The sequence below is a fragment of the Leucoraja erinacea genome, chromosome 30 (assembly GCF_028641065.1).
Source record: "Leucoraja erinacea ecotype New England chromosome 30, Leri_hhj_1, whole genome shotgun sequence".
NCBI classification, from domain to species: domain Eukaryota; kingdom Metazoa; phylum Chordata; class Chondrichthyes; order Rajiformes; family Rajidae; genus Leucoraja; species Leucoraja erinaceus.
The window spans coordinates 17,937,832-17,957,117 of NC_073406.1; the positions used below are offsets into that span (position 1 = coordinate 17,937,832).

A 19,286-nucleotide genomic window follows, 5' to 3' on the forward strand; every position below is an offset into this window, starting at 1 on the left:
TACAGTGACAGAGAAGCACCTGGTCACAGAAGGACCAGAAGACATTGATTTAAGATGAAGTGGAGAAAGATTTAATAGGATCCTGAGGGGTAATTGTTTCACACAAAGGGTGGCGGGTGTATGGGGCGAGCTACGGAGCTGAGGGACTCTATGACTATTAGCACCGTAGATGGTCGTCCAAAGAAGGCCACAAAGATTGGCACGGTGGCGCAGTGGTAGAGTTGCTGCCTTACAGCGCCAGAGACCCAGGCTCGTAAGGCTGACTGCGGGTGCTGTCTGTACGGAGTTTGTACGTTCTCCACGTGACCAGCGTGAGTTTTCTCCGAGATCTCCAGTTTCCTCCCACACTCCAAAGGCGTGCAGGTTTGTAGGTTAATTGCCTTGGTGTAAATGTAAAATTGTCCCTAGCGTGCGTTAGGGTAGTGTTAATGTGCAGGGATCGCTGGGCCGAAGGGCCTCTTTCCATGCTGTATCTCTAAACTAACCTAAACCTGATAACACAGCATGAATGTTTGGAACACACTAATGCTGACAATCTCAACAAATAAAGCTTGCTGAAAATTCTCAATCTCTGCTCTCCCTCAATTTGATATCCTACAAATCAAACCCTATGGGTACCTTGTAGTTAACCTCTTCACCAACAGTGACTGAGCTTCCGTCTCAAAACACAAAACACCTTTCTTAATCTGCTTTACACCTCCATTGTGAAGCTGCTGTGAATTCTCTGCCACTGAAGGCAGTGGAGGCCAATTCACTGGATGCATTCAAGAGAGAGTAAGATTTAGCTCTTCGGGCTAACGGACTCAAGGCGTATGGGGAGCAAGCAGGAATGGGGTACTGATTTTGGATGATCAGCCATAATCATACTGAATGGCGGTGCTGGCACGAAGGGCCGAGTGGCCTACTCCTGCACCTATGTTCTATGTTTCTATGTTATGTAAAACCAATCCAGCATTAATCTTTGACACAATTTTCCTGTGAATTCATTTGGGATGTGTTGGTACATTAACGAACTATGTACAGGCATGTTCAGAATCTTAATTCCTTGACTTGCATTTGATTTAGGAATTGCGGTGCACATCTTTGAGTCATAAAGTCTTTTACTCTCTAACACATTTTGCAGCATTTCCCCTTTGTTGAAATATACGATCACAAAATACCCAACGAATATTGCCACCAAACTTTTCGATTTACATTTTGTTTAGCAAAGTATCTCCAGGAACATGGAAACATAGAAAATAGATGCAGGAGTAGCACCGCCATTCAATATGATCATGGCTGATCATCCAAAATCAGTACCCCATTCCTGCTTTCTCCCCATACGCCTTGATTCCTCTAGCCCTAAGAGCTAAATCTAACTCGCTCTTGAAAGCATCCAGTGAACCGGCCTCCGCTGCCTTCTGTGGCACAGAATTCCACAGATTCACAACTCTCCGGGTGAAAACGTTTTTCCTCATCTCAGTCCTAAATGGCCGACCCCTTATCCTTAAACTGTGACCCCTGGTTCTGGTCTCCCCCAACATCGGGAACATTTTTCCTGCATCTAGCCTGTCCAATCCTTTAAGAATTTTATGTTACTGTAAGATCCCCTCTCATCCTTCTAAATTCCTGCGAATACAAGCCCAGTCGATGCCGCACAGTGGCGCAGCTGGTAGTGCTACTGCCTCACAGCACCAGAGACCCGGGTTCGATCCTCACCTCGGTTGCTGGCTGTGCGGAGTTTGCACGTACTCCCTGTGGGTTTCTTCCGGTTCCTCCCACATTCCAAACACTTGCAGGTTTCTAAGTTAATTGGCCTTTGTAGATTGCCCTAAGCTAATTAACATACAAACCTGCACTAGAGAATACCCATGCAGTCACGGGGAGAACGTACAAACTCCTCACAGACAACACCCATTGTCGGGATCGAACCCGGGTCTCTGAGGGCCACTGTAAGGTGGCAACATTACCGCTCCATGTTCTAGGTAAACCTTTGGAGTGGTGATACTCCAGCATCTCTGGAATAAATTCAGGCATTGTTCGGCCGTGGCTGGTTGATTGAGTGCATTAACAAAAAGGAGTTCTCCTCTCGGGCTTGCTGTCTGGGATCATCTTACAGAGGCATCTGTTCCAACAAGGAAGGACCAGGTGAATGAGACAGACTGAGGCACAAGTGCGGAGGATGGAATTACCTGCGAGAGAGCAGTGCACGCAAGCTTTGTCGTACATCGCTCAGAGTGGTTACACACGGCATCGTGTTGCAACAGAAAAAGAACATTTTCCTTCAAGGATCATGTTTCAAAGATCAGTCAAAGATTCCCCCTCATCCCTACGCACACGATACAGAAACATCTAGCCCACCAGTAGGTGTGCTCAGCGGTAGAGTTGCTGCCCTACAGTGCCAGAGACCCGGGTTCAATCCTGACCATGGGTGCTGTCTGTATGGACTTTGTACATTCTCCCCGTTTTCTCAAGGAGCTCCGGTTTCCTCCCACACTCCAAAGACGTACAGGTTTGTAGGTTAATTGGCTACGGTATAATTGTAAATTGTCCCCAGTGTGTGTAGGATAGTGCAAGTGTGCGGGGATCGCTGGTCAGTGTGGACTTGTTGGGCCGAAGGGCCTGTGCTATATCACTAAACTAAACCTCTCCAAGGAGTGAAAGGTGACAAAGTGACCTTTCCATCGGTGAAAATTAAATCGAAACAACATCAAAATCCAAATGCCAGATTCCAATCGACCTCTCTCAGGAGAGGCCTTGATGAAAAGACCAACTGTTAGCGACATCCTATGGAGCAGAGGCACAAAGTACACGTGAGTATCAACTATAGACTCTAATCTGCTTTGTAACCACCGCAAACACGCTGCCTGTTTGCTCCAACAGTCGCCCCTCCTCTTCAATGTGCCGTGGTCGCTTTAGAGTTGCTGCAGCGGTAGAGTTGCTGCCTTACAGCGCCAGAGACCCGGGTACGATCCTGACTACAGGTGCTGACTGTACGGAGTTTGTACGTTCTCCGTGTGACAGCGAGGGTTTGCTCCGGGTGCTCCGGTTTCCTCCCACATCCCAAAGACGTGCAGGTTTATTGGTACATTGTCCCTAGTGTGTGTGGGATAGAACTAGTGTATGCTCTGATTCGATGGGCCAAATGGCCTGTCTCCCCCCACTCTTATTTCCCTCCCTCGCTCTCCAAAGTGTTTCGCTTCCTGAGTCGATCGTGCGGTTTCGGTGCGTTTTCTAAAGGGAGGGAAGTTCACGAACTGCTCACAGCCGATAACTTTCCCCTTCACCTTCCACTGCCGCCATCTCAGCGCACGGAAATGGAGGGGCGGCCGCTGGAGTCGGTACGTGTGCCGTGGCCGGTGGCGGTGGTGCGGGTCGAGGCGGTGCGTGTGCCGTGGCCGGCGGCGGTGCGGGTCGAGGCGGTACGTGTGCGATGGTCGGCGGCGGTGGTGTGGGTCGAGGCGGTACATGTGTGGTGTGGGTCGAGGCGGTACATGTGCCGTGGCCGGCGGCGGTGGTGTGGGTCGAGGCGGTACGTGTGCGGCGGCGGTGGTGCGGGTCGAGGCGGTACATGTGCGGTGGCCGGTGGCGGGTCGAGGCGGTACATGTGCGGTGGCCGGTGGCGGTGGTGCGGGTCGAGGCGGTACATGTGCGGTGGCCGGTGGCGGTGGTGTGGGTCGAGGCGGTACGTGTGCCGTGGCCGGCGGCGATGGTGTGGGTCGAGGCGGCCGCGGGAGACCCCGCAGCAGCCGGGAGGATGGAGCTCAGCCTGCGGCAGCTGCACAGATCAGCAGTGGGAGGAGCGCTGGGCCGGGCCCACCCCGACATCGTCCATCCAGTGCTGCCTTTACACCGAGTGCAGATACAAGAAGCTGCACATCTCTGTGGGCCAGGGTCAGACTTTCCATAGACTCGGAAGCTGCAAGATGGCCACTCTCTGCTCCAGAAGAGAATCCATTGTCCTCATGTATAGTGTGATTGTCAATATTTCTGTACACGTGACAATAAATAAACTAAACTAGGTTGAACGTAACACCTCCCATCAGGAAGCTCAGTGGGTCCAAATGTTTAGAGATTTGCCTCCAAGCACCAGTAAAACGGGGCCCGCACAACCTCAATACCTCCCGTTTGATATAAGCCCTGTATAAGATCGGTAACCCTACCCATTGAAATGGAGATCAAATGGTTTGTATGAAAGAAAAGCCGTCTATATTGAATGACATCAACTCAATACAACACGGCCCATTCATGTCCAACGGAGAAATACTGCATTTAAAATCCCTCAAATCTATCCTGTAACAAGGCGTGTGCCGACCGGCAGAGCAGCCGCGTTCAATCCCCACCTCCGGTGCTGTCTGTGTGGAGTTTGCACGTTCTCCCTCTGACCGCATGGGCTTCCTCCCGGAGCTGCGGTTTCCTCCCACATCCCAAAAGCGTGCAGGTTTGTAGGTCAGTTGTCCTCTTTGTGTGCAGGGAGTGAATGGAAAAGTGGGATAACAGTGGGCAATCGTAGGTCGGTGTGGACACTGTGGGCCGAAGGGCCTTTTCTCAGGCTGCATCCCAAAATATTCTCGCGTGTTGGGTCAATGACTGCTGTAACTTGCCCAGAGTGTGTAGCTGTGTTGTAGAATCTGGGGGAGTTTGTGGCAATGCAGGGGAAACGGCATTTGGGTAAAAATGGGGGCTTGATAGCCTCAGTTGGGCCGAAGGGCCTCTAGGACTATAACCTTCTCTAAATTAGCCGTCTCCATTTGGATGTGATCTCACGGATCCAGAGACACTGCACCGCAGAACATTCTAACACTGTAGGAGGGAGGCCCTCCCTCTTTGTTCATTTCACCTTCTGTGGCGCCATCTGGTGGTTGAGCCACTTATAGATCGAACCCTCGTCAGTGGAGCTGGGACAGTCACGTGACTGAGTTTGGAGAGAGTTTGCGAATGTAGGATCATCATCAGTCAATGAGTGTGTCCGACAGCAGCAGCAGGGACCGTGCTTGAGCTCTCACTTAACGCGCGCGTGTGTAGCAGTTGCATTTGCCAATAAAGATGGTTTTATTCACAATGCGTGAGGCCCCACACTTTGGTCCAAAATGGCCTCTCCAGCCTAATCCTAGTTTCCAGCTCTTGGCCCAGTGTTGTTCAGGCTGCTGTGCATCAGAAACTCATTCGCCCACGTTCAGGGTCTGAGCTCCAGACCTCCAGCAAGAAACACATTCCCCTCACCCCAGCAGAAATGATCCCATCTCCCTTGGGGCCTGTTGTCTCTGTCGTGGACAGAACATGCCTTTCGCTTCTTTCCTGGTACTTTTACCAACTTCTCAATGTTTTGTTGTCATCATTTAGTTTAGTTTAGTTGGTTTAGATTAGAGGTGCAGCGCGGGATAAAGGCCCTTCGGCCCACCGAGCCCACACCGACCAGCGATCCCCGCATGTTAACACTACCCTACACACACCAGGGACAACTTTACATATTCATTACAAGCCAATTAGCCTACAAACCTGCACGTCTTTGGACTGTGGGAGGAAATTGGAGGTCCCGGGGAAACGGCACGCAGGTCACGGGAAGTACAAACTCCGTACAAACAGCACCCATGGTCAGGATCGAACCTGGGTATGTGGCGCTGTGAGGCAGCAACTCTACCACTGTGCCAACATGCCGCCCTTGTTACAACCTGACTGGTTCATTCCCTTGCCTGTCCCTCCTCCCTACAGGAACATGCTAAACTCGCATCAGCTCGTATTTAAACGACTCCCCAATGTCTAGTGTGAACTTACCAATAACTTACTGCTCCTATTTTCCTCTCCTGCCTAACAAATGTGATAATCTGCCTCACCCCCCACTTTAGTGCTTTCCCCCGTGGTCCAGACTTATTCTTATTTATAACGATCTCAACACGTTAAGGTGTTGTGGTCACTCTGTGTGGGATGTTCCAAGGATTTCGCACAAAAAAGGGGGCAATTATTCTAACCATTATAACCGCAAATCTTGCATAAACAGTCATGCAGCAAAGAATTAAAACTATATAAGCTGGTTAGAGATACCAATATGTATCCAGCTGGGGTTTAGTGGAGGGAGGGCAATAGATTTTGTGGGATGAGTTCCTAAGAGCTCTTGGAAACGGGAGTCTATAACTGGCAAACCTCTCTCCCGATGCTGAAATAACCATGAAAATATATTGTCAACTCTTCAAAAATCCATTATCTATGTCTCACATGGCTGAAGTTGTGAGGAAATGATGTAATTAAAATGCAGCATTGGTTATTTTCTCAGTGGAGGCAATTTAATGACCACCTGTGGAGAGTAGGAATGAGCACTGCAGGTGGATCTGATCCCATGAGTGGGCTTCTACTGCCACCTGCTGCCACCTGGTTGTATTACAGGTGGAAATGTTGACCAGATTCCTTTAATTCTGCTGTAAACGCAGGTGCCTCTCTGGGGTAAATGCACAACATCAGGCCGTTGCAATCTCCCCATGGTGGGACAGTGGTCTTAGGAAGCACCCACCTTGGAAACACAGAAACGCCCACCTTGCCCAAGTTGTCCCATTTGCCTTTGGCCCATAGCCCTCTAAACTCTTCCTATTGATATATCCGCAAATTTAGCTTAGTTTAGAGATACAGCATGGAAAAAGTCCACCAAGCCCGCGCCGAACAGCGATCCCGCACACTTACTCCATCCTACACACACTCGGGACAATTTACAATTATACCAAGCCAATTAAGGATCGTGTTAATGTGTGGGAGGAAACCGGAGATCCCGGAGAAGTGGTTTGAGCTGGGAGGAGAGGCTGGGACTGTGAGCGTTCCCTTCATCCATGCCCCTCATGATCTTGTGCACCTCAATAAGGTCGCCCTTCAGACACCACATTCACACCGACCAGCGATCCCTGCACACTAGCACTGTCCTGAACACACTAGGGACAATTTACATTTACACCAAGCCAAGGAACCTACAAACATGCACGTTTTGGAGTGTGGGAGGAGATCGAAGATCTTGGTGAAAACCCACAAAGGTCACGGGGAGAAGGTACAAACTCTGTACAGACAAGCACCCACAGTCAGGATCGAACCCGGGTCTCTGGCGCTGTAAGGCAGCAACTCTACCGCTGCCCCACTGATTGTGTCGGTTTTTGTGAGTGAGAGAGTCCGTGTGATTTTGTGTGGTGTGCGTGCGTGCGTGCGTGACAGCGGATACGATCGAGGGTGTGAGTTTGCATGTACATGCCTGTGTGGGAAGGTTAGCATGCAAAGAGTTTACAGATCAGGCGATATGACGTCGCACTCAACTCCTTTTGCTGCAACAGTTTCGCCTGGACTTCCCGCTAGCTGGAACCTGCCACCACCGTTACAGTTACAGTAGGAATCTGGAGGCGCAGAGAAGTCAGCCCTGGCCCCGACACGGAGCCAGTTTCACAGTGAGAGGCCACTGCCTCAGGGTGCAGGACCTGATCAAAAAACATCCTCCTCACACACATCCCTCTCCATGTCATGGTCCATCAAGCGGTCAGCTGGTGACCTTGCCCTTAATGCTTTGACCAACAACACATTTCATCAGGATGCATCGCAGCTTGGTTTGGGAACAGCTCCATCCAAGGCCGCAAGAAATTGCAGCGAATTGTGGACGCAGCTCAGACCGTCACACAATCTAACCTCCCGTCCATTGACTCCATTTACACCACACGCTGCCTCGGCAAGGCCAGCAACATCATCAAGGACGAGTCGCACCCTGGCCACTCCCTCTTCTCTCCTCGGGCTAAAGGTACAGAAGTGTGAAAACGCAAACCACCAGATTAAGGCACAGCACAGTTTCTTCCCAGCTGTTATCAGGCAACTGAATCATCCTACCACAGCCAGAGAGCAGTTCTGAACTACTATCTTAGAGATCCACAGCCGATCTTTGATCAGACTTTACCCTGCACTAAATGTTATTCCCTTTATCATGTCTCTGTACACTGTGGACGGCTCGATTGTAATCATGTATTGTCTTTCCGCTGACTGGTTAGCACGCAACAAACGTTTTTCACTGCACTACAATAAATTAAACAGAATACAAGAACTGTGGGGGGAACGCTTGCCAGCGCCTCTGCTTTCTTAGAGTTGGAAGAGATTTACTAAATACTCCTCCACAAACGCTGACTTCGGACTTTAGAAATACAGCGCGGTAACAGGCCCTTCAACCCACCGAGTCCGTGCCGACCAGTGACCACCCTGTACGCCAACACTACCTTACACACCAGGGACGATTTACATGCGTTAAATAAAGTACCATCATTGAGTAATCAGCTATCCATGTTCTCCTGAGATGCTGCCTGACTCGCTGAGTTTAGTTTAGAGAAACAGCACAGAAATAGGTCCTTCAGCCCACCGAGTCTGCGCCGACCAGCGATTCCCACACACTGACACTATCCTACACACACACACACACACACACTAGGAACAATTTACAATCTTTGCCGAAGCCAATTAACTGCCAAATCCGCACGTCTTTGGAATGTGGGAGGAAACCTCAGCACCTGGAGAAAACCCACGTGGTCACGGGGAGAATGTACAAACCATGGTCAGGATTGAACGTGCGTGTCTGGCGCTCTAAGGTCTGAATGACAATAAAGGATCTATCTATCTATCTATCTATCTATCTATCTATCTATCTATCTATCTATCTATCTATCTATCTATCTATCTATCTATCTATCTATCTATCTATCTATCTATCTATCTATCTATCTATCTATCTATCTATCTATCTATCTATCTATCTATCTATCTATCTATCTATCTATCTATCTATCTATCTCAGATGGGTGGACAAAGCCAGAGGAAACAAAAACAAACAAAAGGCAGTGAGATAATGTGAGAAGATGTGTGAGGCTGGAGGAAGGAATATAGGATGTAGCAAGGGGAGGGGGGTGGGTGTAAATCCACTTGTCATTAGGCACCAGGTCATATTTAAATGGCCTTAACAAAAGTTTCAAGAAAAGGGAATTTTCCAAAAAGATTCTGATCACTGGAGCACAAATTTAGTTAGAGAGACTTGGAGGGAGGTTCCCTCTTCATTAGAAGGGTCTCGACCCGAAACGTCGCCCATTCCTTCTCTCCTGAGATGCTGCTGCCTGTCCCGCTGAGTTACTCCAGCATTTAGTGTCTGTCTTCCTTCTTCATTGCCTTTCCCTGACACAATCTAGAGTGAAGGCCCGGATTTGTGTTACAATCACCTCTTGCCTTCCTTCATCCCTTACCTTCTGCTCATAGAGTAGCGCAGCACAGAAACAGGCCATTCAGCCCACCACGTCCATGCCGGCCTACACTGGTTGATTCTTTGAGTGACTGAACGATAGAAGCACAGAAACAGGCCCTCCAGCCCAGAGTCCACGGTGACCATCGATCACCCGTTCACACTACTTCTGTTTCCCAATTACACTTCCTGCATGCCAGGGGCAATTTACAGAGGGCCAATTAACCTACAAACCCGCACATCTTTGGCCACGGTAAGAACCTGAAGGAAAACCATCGTTCACCTGTTCATGCTGGTTCTATGTTATCCCACTTTAGTAAACACTAGGGGCATTTTTACAGAGGCCAATTTAACTGCAAACCTGTACAATGTGGGAAATGGAGCACCTGGAGGAAACCCCTGTGGTCAGAGGGAGAACGTGCAAACTCCACACAGACAGCATCCAAGGTCGGGATCGAACCCTCTGTGTGCCGTGAGGCAGCGACACACAGAGGCACAGTGTATCACCCAAGAGATTGCAAATCATTTTTCACCAGGCTTCACGCTTCCTAGTTAAAGGTCTTCACCTCATTAAAAAGCTTGTTGTACATGATCAAAACCACATGCTAATACTCTGGTGGCCTCTGTGCAGGGTCGCAGAGCAGGAAGTTATTAAACGGTGACATGTAGCGGAAAGTGTGAAGGTTTTGTTCTGATGCTGTCCAGGTGTGCTGCACATCACCACCAGATGGCAGCGATGAGCTGTTTCCTCCCCTTCCTCCTGCCCAGCAGCGACTTGGAACAGAGTGGGAAGGAACTGCAGGCGCAGGGTTCCACCGAGGAAAGGCACAAAGTGCTGGAGTAACTCAGCGGGTCAGGCGGCATCCCCGGATAAAATGAACAGGTGACGTTTCTTCAGAGTGAAAGTAGAGGGGGTGGCAGGAAAGGGGGAGGGGTGGGGGGAGAGGGGGGGTGGGGGAAATGCCAGAACACATCAGGGCTGGCAACAGATGGTCAAAGGAAGAGCCGAGACCATCTATTCCTTTTCTCCAGATATGTTGCCTGACCTCTGACTTACTCCAGCACTTTGTGTCTATCTTCGGTATAAACCGACATTGCGACACATATTAGTGTTAGCGTATGGGGTGATCGCTGGTCGGCACGGACGCAATGGGCCGAAGGGCCTGTTTCTGCGTTTTGTAGAAGCTGCCTGGGCCACTGAAGGGTTAAAACCAGCCCAACATTGCTAAAGCTGTGGGCTGCGGCAGATAGCTTTACATGCAGGAGTGCCCATTATCAGTTTAGTTATGGTTTATTATGGAAACCATAAGCTGATGCAGTTGCCCGAATAAATGTAAATGGACAAAAATACTAAATCATTATAATCATCATGAAAATATTCCCAAACTGAACCCGATACAAATATCAACAATGAAGCACAGATGTTGGAATCGTGATCGAAGTGCAGGAGGAACTCAGCAGGTCAGGCAGCATCTGTGGAGGGAATGAGTGGAGTAAGTTTTGGGTCAGAACCCTTTCTCAATCTGAATAAGGGTCCCGAACTGAAACGTCACATGTTCAGTTCTTCCACAGATGTTGCCTGATCCACTGAAGTTCCTCTAGCACTTTGTATTTTGATTAAAAATCTACTTTTCAGTAATCCCTATGAAACTCCTTGGTCTACAGCCAAGTTCTGCTCATCTAATTACATTTATGGCTAAAGTTCTTCCAGATTCAATATAACCATATAACCATATAACAATTACAGCACGGAAACAGGCCATCTCGGCCCTGCAAGGTCATGCCGAACAAATGTTTTTTCCCCTTAGTCCCACCTGCCTGCACTCATACCATAACCCTCCATTCCCTTCTCATCCATATGCCTATCCAATTTATTTTTAAATGATACCAATGAACCTGCCTCCACCACTTCCACTGGAAGCTCATTCCACACCGCTACCACTCTCTGAGTAAAGAAGATCCCCCTCATATTACCCCTAAACTTCTGTCCCTTAATTCTGAAGTCATGTCCTCTTGTTTGAATCTTCCCTATTCTCAAAGGGAAAAGCTTGTCCACATCAACTCTGTCTATCCCTCTCATCATTTTAAAGACCTCTATCAGGTCCCCCCTTAACCTTCTGCGCTCCAGAGAATAAAGACCTAACTTATTCAACTAAACATTATATAGTTTAGTTTAGTTTAGAGATACAAAGCAGAAACAGGCCCTTCGGCCCATTCAGTCCGCAGCGAATAGCGATCCCTGCACATTAACACTGCCCTGCACACACTAGGGACAATGAAGTTATACATTATACATCCAGTTATACATTTACACCAAGCCAATGAACCTACAAACCAGGACGTCTTTGGCGTGTAGGAGGAAACCAAAGATCTTGGAGAAATTCTCTGCCACGGAAAGAGGTTGAGGCCAGTTCATTGGCTATATTTAAGAGAAAGTTAGATGTGGCCCTTGTGGCTAGAGGGATCATGGGGTATGGAGAGAAGGCAGTTACAGGATACTGAGTTGGATGATCAGCCATGATCATATTGAATGGCGGTGCAGGCTCGAAGGGCCGAATGGCCTACTCTTGCACCTATTTTTCTATGTCTCTATGTAAAGCCCACGCAGGTCACGGGGAGAACGTATAAACGCCGTACAGACAAGCGCCCGTAGTCAGGATTGAACCGGGGTCTCTGGCGCTGTAAGGCAGTAGCTCTACCGCTACACCACCCTGCCGCCTATTCTCATTCACAACACACTGCAATTTGTGTGTTTTCATGCAGTGTTTTGCTTTTTATTTGTAAAGAGGTGAGAGGGGAAAAATGTAATCGGAACCTGAGGGGCAACATTGACCTCAGGGTGGGTGGGTATATGGTATGAGCTGCCAGATGGAGTAGTAGAGGCAGATAAAGTAACAATATTTAAAAGACACTTGGACAAGTGCATGGATAGGGAAGATTTAGAGGGATAAGGGCCAAATATGGGACTCGCTTAGTTGGGGCACGTTGGTCGGCGTGAATAAAGTTTATTTCTGGAAATAACAAAACTCATGGACGACACGGATAAGGTGGGGCACATGGAGCATCATCGTATCTGTACGGAGTTTGTACGTTCTCCCCGTGGCCTGCATGGGTTTTCTCCAAGATCTTTGGTTTATTCCCACACTTCCAAGTCCTTTGATTCTACGACCCCCATGCGTGGGTTCTTCTCATGCAAAGGGGCATCCTTCGAGAAGGACCTCATTAAAACCTTCCTTCCTCCCCATCCCTGAAATCAAAGGTACAGGTTTTGTAGGTGTCAATTGGTTTGGGATGTGCCTGATGAGTTAAACTTTTTTTGTGTCCCATCATTCGTGTGTGATTAGTAGAGCATCAACGGTTACGGGGAAGGCAAGAGAATGGGGTTTAGAGGAAAAAATAGATGAGCCATGATCGAATGGCAGAGCAGACTCAACGGGCCGAATGGCCTAATTCTGCCCCTATGTCCAATTGTCTTATAAACTGTACTTGCTACTTAACTAGCATCTTTCCTTATCCATTTTGGTGGCAAAAGGTAACAGGAATTCTTACCTCCTGTACATTGCCAGCACCCTTTAAGTGGCGACTCTAACATACTTGTACTGTCTGCACACAGTACCTCACTGTACCAAGTACACGTGACAATGAAGTATCAAGCAAGCAATCAATTAATCCTAACATATAGAAGTGCTAGCCAGTTATTCAACCATTTATGCCTGCTCCACCGGTCAATAAGGTCCCTGCTGATCTTTTTCCCGAAGCCACCTTTCCTGTACTATCCCCACTTACGTGATCCCTTAATATCTTTTAATTAAGATCCTTTCATTCGTGGGCTGCATGGTGGCGCAGGGGTAGAGCTGCTGCCTTATGGCGCCAGAGACCCAGCATTGGATCATGAGTACAATGCAGTCTGTATCGAGTTTGAACGTTCTCCCCGTGACCTGCGTGGGTTTTCTCCAAAATCTTCAGTTTCCTCCCACACTCCAAAGACAAACAGGTTTGTAGGTTAATTGGTTTGGTGTAAATGTAAAACTTGTCCCTAGTGTGTGGAGGGTAGCGTTAATGCGCGGGGATCGCTGGTCGGTGCAGACTCGGTGGGCCAAAGGGCCTGTTTCCGCGCTGTATCTCGCAATTAAACTAAACTAAATCTCAGCAAGAGGTGGTTTACAGCTGGTTAAATAGAGAGTACAAGAGATTTTGGAGAAACACCTGGAGCAAAGGATGCAAAGTTCTTTCTTCGCTGTAAATGCAGAACAAGTCACGGCGTTCACTGTTACTCTATCTGAAGCAATAAACTAATAAGGAGATACAAGGAACTGCAGGCGTTGGTTTATATGAAAAATAACACAGGGAGCTATTGCAACAGCAGATTAGACGTCATCTCTAAAGAATCTGGATATGTGTCGTTTCAGGATCCTCAGTTATTGGCCACCGTTCAGCGAGTGAGTGGGCTGAGGATCCAAGACTGAGGGTTGGAGTGGGTGGACAAAAGTGCTGGAGAAACTCAGCGGGTGCAGCAGCATCTATGGTGTGAAGGAAATAGGCAACGTTTCGGGACAAAACACTTCTTCGGACTGATGTACGGTGGGGGGGGGGGGGGGGGGTTGAAGAAAGGAGAAAGGAAGAGGATGAGCCAGAGGGCTGAGGGAGAGCTGAGAAGGGGAGGAGACAGCAAGGGCTACCGGAAATTGGAGAAGTCAAATTGGATCGAGTATAGGAGCAGGGAGGTTCTACTGCAGTTGTACAGGGTCTTGGTGAGACCACACCTGGAGTATTGCATACAGTTTTGGTCTCCAAATCTGAGGAAGGACATTATTGCCATAGAGGGAGTACAGAGAAGGTTCACCAGACTGATTCCTGGGATGTCAGGACTGTCTTATGAAGAAAGACTGGATAGACTTGGTTTATACTCTCTAGAATTTAGGAGATTGAGAGGGGATCTTATAGAAACTTACAAAATTCTTAAGGGGTTGGACAGGCTAGATGCAGGAAGATTGTTCCCGATGTTGGGGAAGTCCAGGACAAGGGGTCACAGCTTAAGGATAAGGGGTAAATCCTTTAAAACCGAGATGAGAAGAACTTTTTTCACACAGAGAGTGGTGAATCTCTGGAACTCTCTGCCACAGAGGGTAGTCGAGGCCAGTTCATTGGCTATATTTAAGAGGGAGTTAGATGTGGCCCTTGTGGCTAAGGGGATCAGGGGGTATGGAGAGAAGGCAGGTACGGGATACAGAGTTGGATGATCAGCCATGATCATATTGAATGGCGGTGCAGGCTCGAAGGGCCGAATGGCCTACTCCTGCACATAATTTCTATGTTTCTATGTTTATGCCGCTAGGGTGCAGGGTGCCAGGGCAGAATAGGAGCTGGTTATGTTGAGGGTGGAGGGTGGGGCCGTGTGAACCTCACTATGTTGCTCCTCTCACTCATGGGCTACGGGAGGTCTGGCCCCTGGCATCCTTCCCAATCCAGCTCTGGGTGCAGTTTCCACCCTCTGCCCCACACCCTCCAGGTTAGACACTAATAGCTGGAGTAACTAAGCGGGCGAGACAACATCTCTGGAGAAAAGGAATAGGTGACGTTTCGAGTCGAGACCCTTCGTCAGACCTGAAGGAGGAGGAGGCCTGAAGAAGGGTCTCGACCCAAAACGTCACCTATTCCTTTTCTCCAGAGATGCTGGCTGACCCGCTGAGTTACTCCAGCTTTTAGTGTCTATCTTTGGTTTAAACCAGCATCTGCAGTTCCTTCCGACACCACCCACCAGTTTCTCAGTTCTCTGACGATCATCTACACCCCAGCTTGACCTGACAGAACCCAATACTGTAGCTCAAGGAAATCAGCAGAGGCTCAAATGGAGCACTAATGCTGGCATGGACCGCCTGGTGCGAATGGCCAGCTTCTGTGTCATACATCCTGTGTATCTCAAAGCCGCACATCTTATTTGATGCTCTTACACCCACTTGATCTCCAGGTTGCTCAACACTTTAACTCCCCCTCCCATTCCCACACTGACCTTTCTGTCCTGGGCCTCCTCCATTGTCAGTGAGGCTCTTGGTTCTTGGTTTCTTGGTCCTCCAAAATATTCCAAATGGAATTTAAACTGGAGGTGGTGAAGGGAGGGCTTAAGCCAGAAAGGGTTATTGGGAAGAAAGAGCTACTTTAAATTTAGTTGTATCTGGTTGGGTAACTATAGTTGGGTGGAGATTATTCCATGCTTTAATTGTGCGGGGGAAGAACAAATTGCTGTACACATCTGTCTTTGTAGCTGGGATCACAAATTGGATCGAATGCCCTCGTCTGCTCCTAATTGGTTTGGGTTTGGTGTAGCCCAGTGCAAATTGGAGGAACAGCATCTCATATTTCGCTTGGGCAGCTTACAACCCAGCAGCATGAACATTGAAGGTTACACAGAAAAGCTGGAGAAACTCAGCGGGTGCAGCAGCATCTATGGAGCGAAGGAAATAGGCAACGTTTCGGGCCGAAACCCTTCTTCAGACTGATCAGGGGTGGGGGTGGGTGGGGACAAGAAAGGGAAAAGGAGGAGTAGCCGGAAGGCTGGAGGGTGGGAGGAGACAGCAGGGGAGCTGAGGAAGGGGAGGAGACAGCAAGGACTAACAGAATTGGGAGAAGTCGATGTTCATGCCCCCGGGGTGCAGACTCCCCAAACGGAATATGAGGTGCTGTTCGTCAGCTGGAGCATGAACATTGAATTCACCAACATCAAGTAACCCTTGCTTTCCCACTGTCTCTGTCACCCTCCTTCCCAGTTCTCCAGCCAGTCTTACTGTCTCCGACTACATTTTATCTCTGTTTGCTTTGGTGTTACCTTCTCCCAGATAACGATGATCTATTCTACAATCACCGTTATCTACATTCCCTTTGACCGGTTTTCACACCTTGCACCTCCTTATCTGTGGTATCTCCCTCTCCCCTGACATCAGTCTGAAGAAGGGTCTCGACCCAAAACGTCACCCGTTTCTTCTCTCCAGAGATGCTGCCTGTCCCGCTGAGTTATTGCAGCATTTTGTGTCTACCTTCAATAGTACACGGGCAGGTGTTACATCGGGATCAATCACCTCTATCTCACCTCACTTTGACAAAATCCTTTGTTAACTAAAACAATATTTTGCAGAGTACACAACCCTTTAAGGATGAGCTAAAATGTAAACTGGCATCCCAAGTGATTTTTGAAGCAATCAGTTTACTCACCATAACTAATCCTTTTGTGTCCTTTATGCAGCATAAAATAAAACAGAAAGGTTTGTGTTAAGAAAGACAACTCTAAAAACCTTTACAGCCACTCAGTTCATTTTACCGGGAGCCACACTGCAATCATACACACAAACGGCTTAAAGGAAGAAAAAGCATCAACAAGATGGAATGAACTGCTAATTACAGTAAACATTGAAAATAGGTGCAGGAGTATGCCATTCGGCCCTTTAATATGATCATGGCTGATCATCCAAAATCAGTACCCCGTTCCTGACTTTTCACAATATCCCTTGATTTCTTTAGCCGAAAGAGCTAAATCTAACTCTCTCTTGAAAACACCTCGATTCCAGAATGCTTGGTGGGTCTAAATGAGTAAATTATCCAGATTATTGGATGTTAGTACTCCAACACTGTAATTCGCTTTTTTAAAAGATGAATCCAACGAGTTGCAAGAGAGCGAGGACAGAGGTACAGAAGTGTGCAAATGTTCACCTCCAGATTCAGGAACAGTTTCTTCCCAGCTGTTATCATGCAACTGAACTGTCCTCTCATCAACTAAAGAATGACCCTGACCTCACATCTATTACCTCATTGGAGACCTTCAAACTGTTTTAAATCAGACTTTACCTTGCACAAAACCTCACACCCTTTATCCTGTACCTGTACATGGTGAATACAGACACAAAATGCTGGAATAACTCAGCGGGACAGGCAGCATCTCTGGATAGAGGGGATGGGTGACGTTTCGGGTCGAGACCCTTCCTCAGACTGAATCAGGGGAGAGGGAGTTACAGAGATAAGGAAATGCAAGGTGTGAAAATGAGACTAAGGGGGTGGAGATCAGGGAACATATAGAATAGATCATTGTTAGTTAGGAGAAGGTACAAACAAAGCAAACCGAGATAAAATGTAAACGAGGATTGGTCAGAGAACTGGGAAGAGAGGAGCGATGGAGAGAGAGAGAAAGAGAGAGAGAGAGAGAGCAGGCAAAGGTTAAGCCCCATCCCACTCACAAATTCTCCCGAGTTTTCCTCTTGCTTCAAACTCGGAGAATATCCGTAGCGAGTCCGTAGGAGTCCGTAGATATTTTGTAGCGGCTCGTAATGCCAGCCGTAGGTACTCAGGGCATCAGGTAAGTCGGGACGTTTTTTCAACATGTTGAAAAATGTCCACGAGTAAAAAAAATAGCCCCGAGTGCCTACGGCTGCTATTACCGTAATTGTCCGAGTTTGAATCAAGGGGAAAACTCGGGAGAATTCGTGAGTAACTCGGGAAAGTGGGACAGAAGCTTTACTTGAAGTTAGAGAAGTCAATATTCATGCCGCTGGGGTGTAAGCTGCTGGTTGCCGGTTCATCTGACAATTAAAACACTCTTGACTTGAACCAAAATGGTAATTTTCCAAGGAAATCAGTGCAAACTAATGCAAAACGTGATCCCTCACTTGGTTAAACGGAAACCTTCTGAATGCTTATCGTTGCACAGCCTGGTTCTGATGATTAAGCTGTGGAACAATGAGGCTCGAGGCTCGGGGAATAGATAACACAGGACAAACCCTGGGGGAAGGTGAGATAAAACTCCAGGGCCTGAATAATACTGGTTATAGGATGCAGAGGCCCTGGGTGAGTGACAGTGATACATATTTCCATGGAAGGCTGGAGGTGATTGAGGGCAAGGGTGTGAACCACTGTTACACAACTCTCCTTGCTCAAAACCCAGGAAAGGAACTTTCTGCGGGGAAAAACAAACTGCTGGAGGATCTCAGCGGTTCTTTCAGCAGTTAGCTTTTCATTTGAGATTTCAGCATCTGCAGCCTCCGATGTCTCTGGATTTAGATAGGGGCGGCAGAGACCAGGGTTCGATCCTGACTACGGGTGCTGTCTGTACGGAGTTTGTACGCTCTCCCTGTGAATGCGAGGGTTTCCTCCCACGCTCAAAAGATGCGCAGAGTTGCAGGTTAATTGGGCTGTGGTAAAATTGTGAACCTTGTGTGTAGGATGGTGTTAGTGTGCAGGGTGATTGGTCGTTGGCACGGACTACGTGGGCCGAAGGGCCTGTTTCAATGCTGTATCGCGAAAGGATGATGAGACTTTTGAATAGCCACATGGATATGAATGGAATGGAAGGGTATGGATTATAAGCAGGAGGAGGGGACTAGTTGAATTGGACATCATGTTCAGGATAAACATTGTGGGCTGATGAGTCTGTTCCTTTGCTGGACTGTTCCTATGTTCAATCAGCCATGCTGGGTTATAATGGCAGATTTTAGAGTATTAATGAACCATATGTCTTTTTATGATGCAGAGAAGGTGAATAGTCACAAATGTTCCTCATTAATAAGGAGTCTAAAACAAGACTGTATAGAATTAAGTTGAGAGGGGTAAGATTAAAAAGGAATCTGAGGCACAGGTTTGACACACAGGAGGTGGTCAAAATGACCCGAATTGTCGGCCATTCTTTTTCTCCAGAGATGCTGCCTGACCCGCTGAGTAACTCCAGCATTTTGGGTCTATAGAGTCATAGAGTGATACAGTGTGGAAACAGGCCCTTTGGCCCAACTTGGCCATACCGGCTATACTAGTCCCACCAGCCCATATCCTTCCATACCTGTCCTATCCATGTACCTGTCTAACTGTTCCTTATATGATAGGATAGTCCCAGCCTCAACTACCTCATCTGGCAGCTTGTTCCGTACACCCACCACCCTCTGTGTGAAAAAGTTACCCCTCAGATCCCAATTAAGCCTTTTCCCTTTCACCTTGAACCTATGTACTCCGGGCAAGAGACTCTGTTCATTCCATGTCCATTCGATCTGGACCCTATCATGACCACAATCACACAGTGGGTGACCCGACACCACAAGTTGAG

The 19,286-nt window shown here is 48.1% G+C and overlaps 1 protein-coding gene across 3 annotated transcripts in view; it reads right to left on the reverse strand.

Annotated features, from left to right (window-relative positions):
* The window catches only part of agrn (agrin), a 451,665-nt gene that overhangs the window by 257,524 nt on the left and 174,855 nt on the right, over window positions 1–19,286 (reverse strand). The window contains exon 1 of one of the 3 annotated variants that reach the window (XM_055659588.1): window positions 16,418–16,806. The exons of the other annotated variants lie outside the window; for them this stretch is intronic. Coding sequence (XP_055515563.1) covers window positions 16,418–16,451 — 34 coding nt within the window. The 5' untranslated portion in view covers window positions 16,452–16,806. Of the gene's footprint in view, window positions 1–16,417; window positions 16,807–19,286 lie in introns of those variants that run through there. 3 annotated transcript variants of the gene reach the window in all.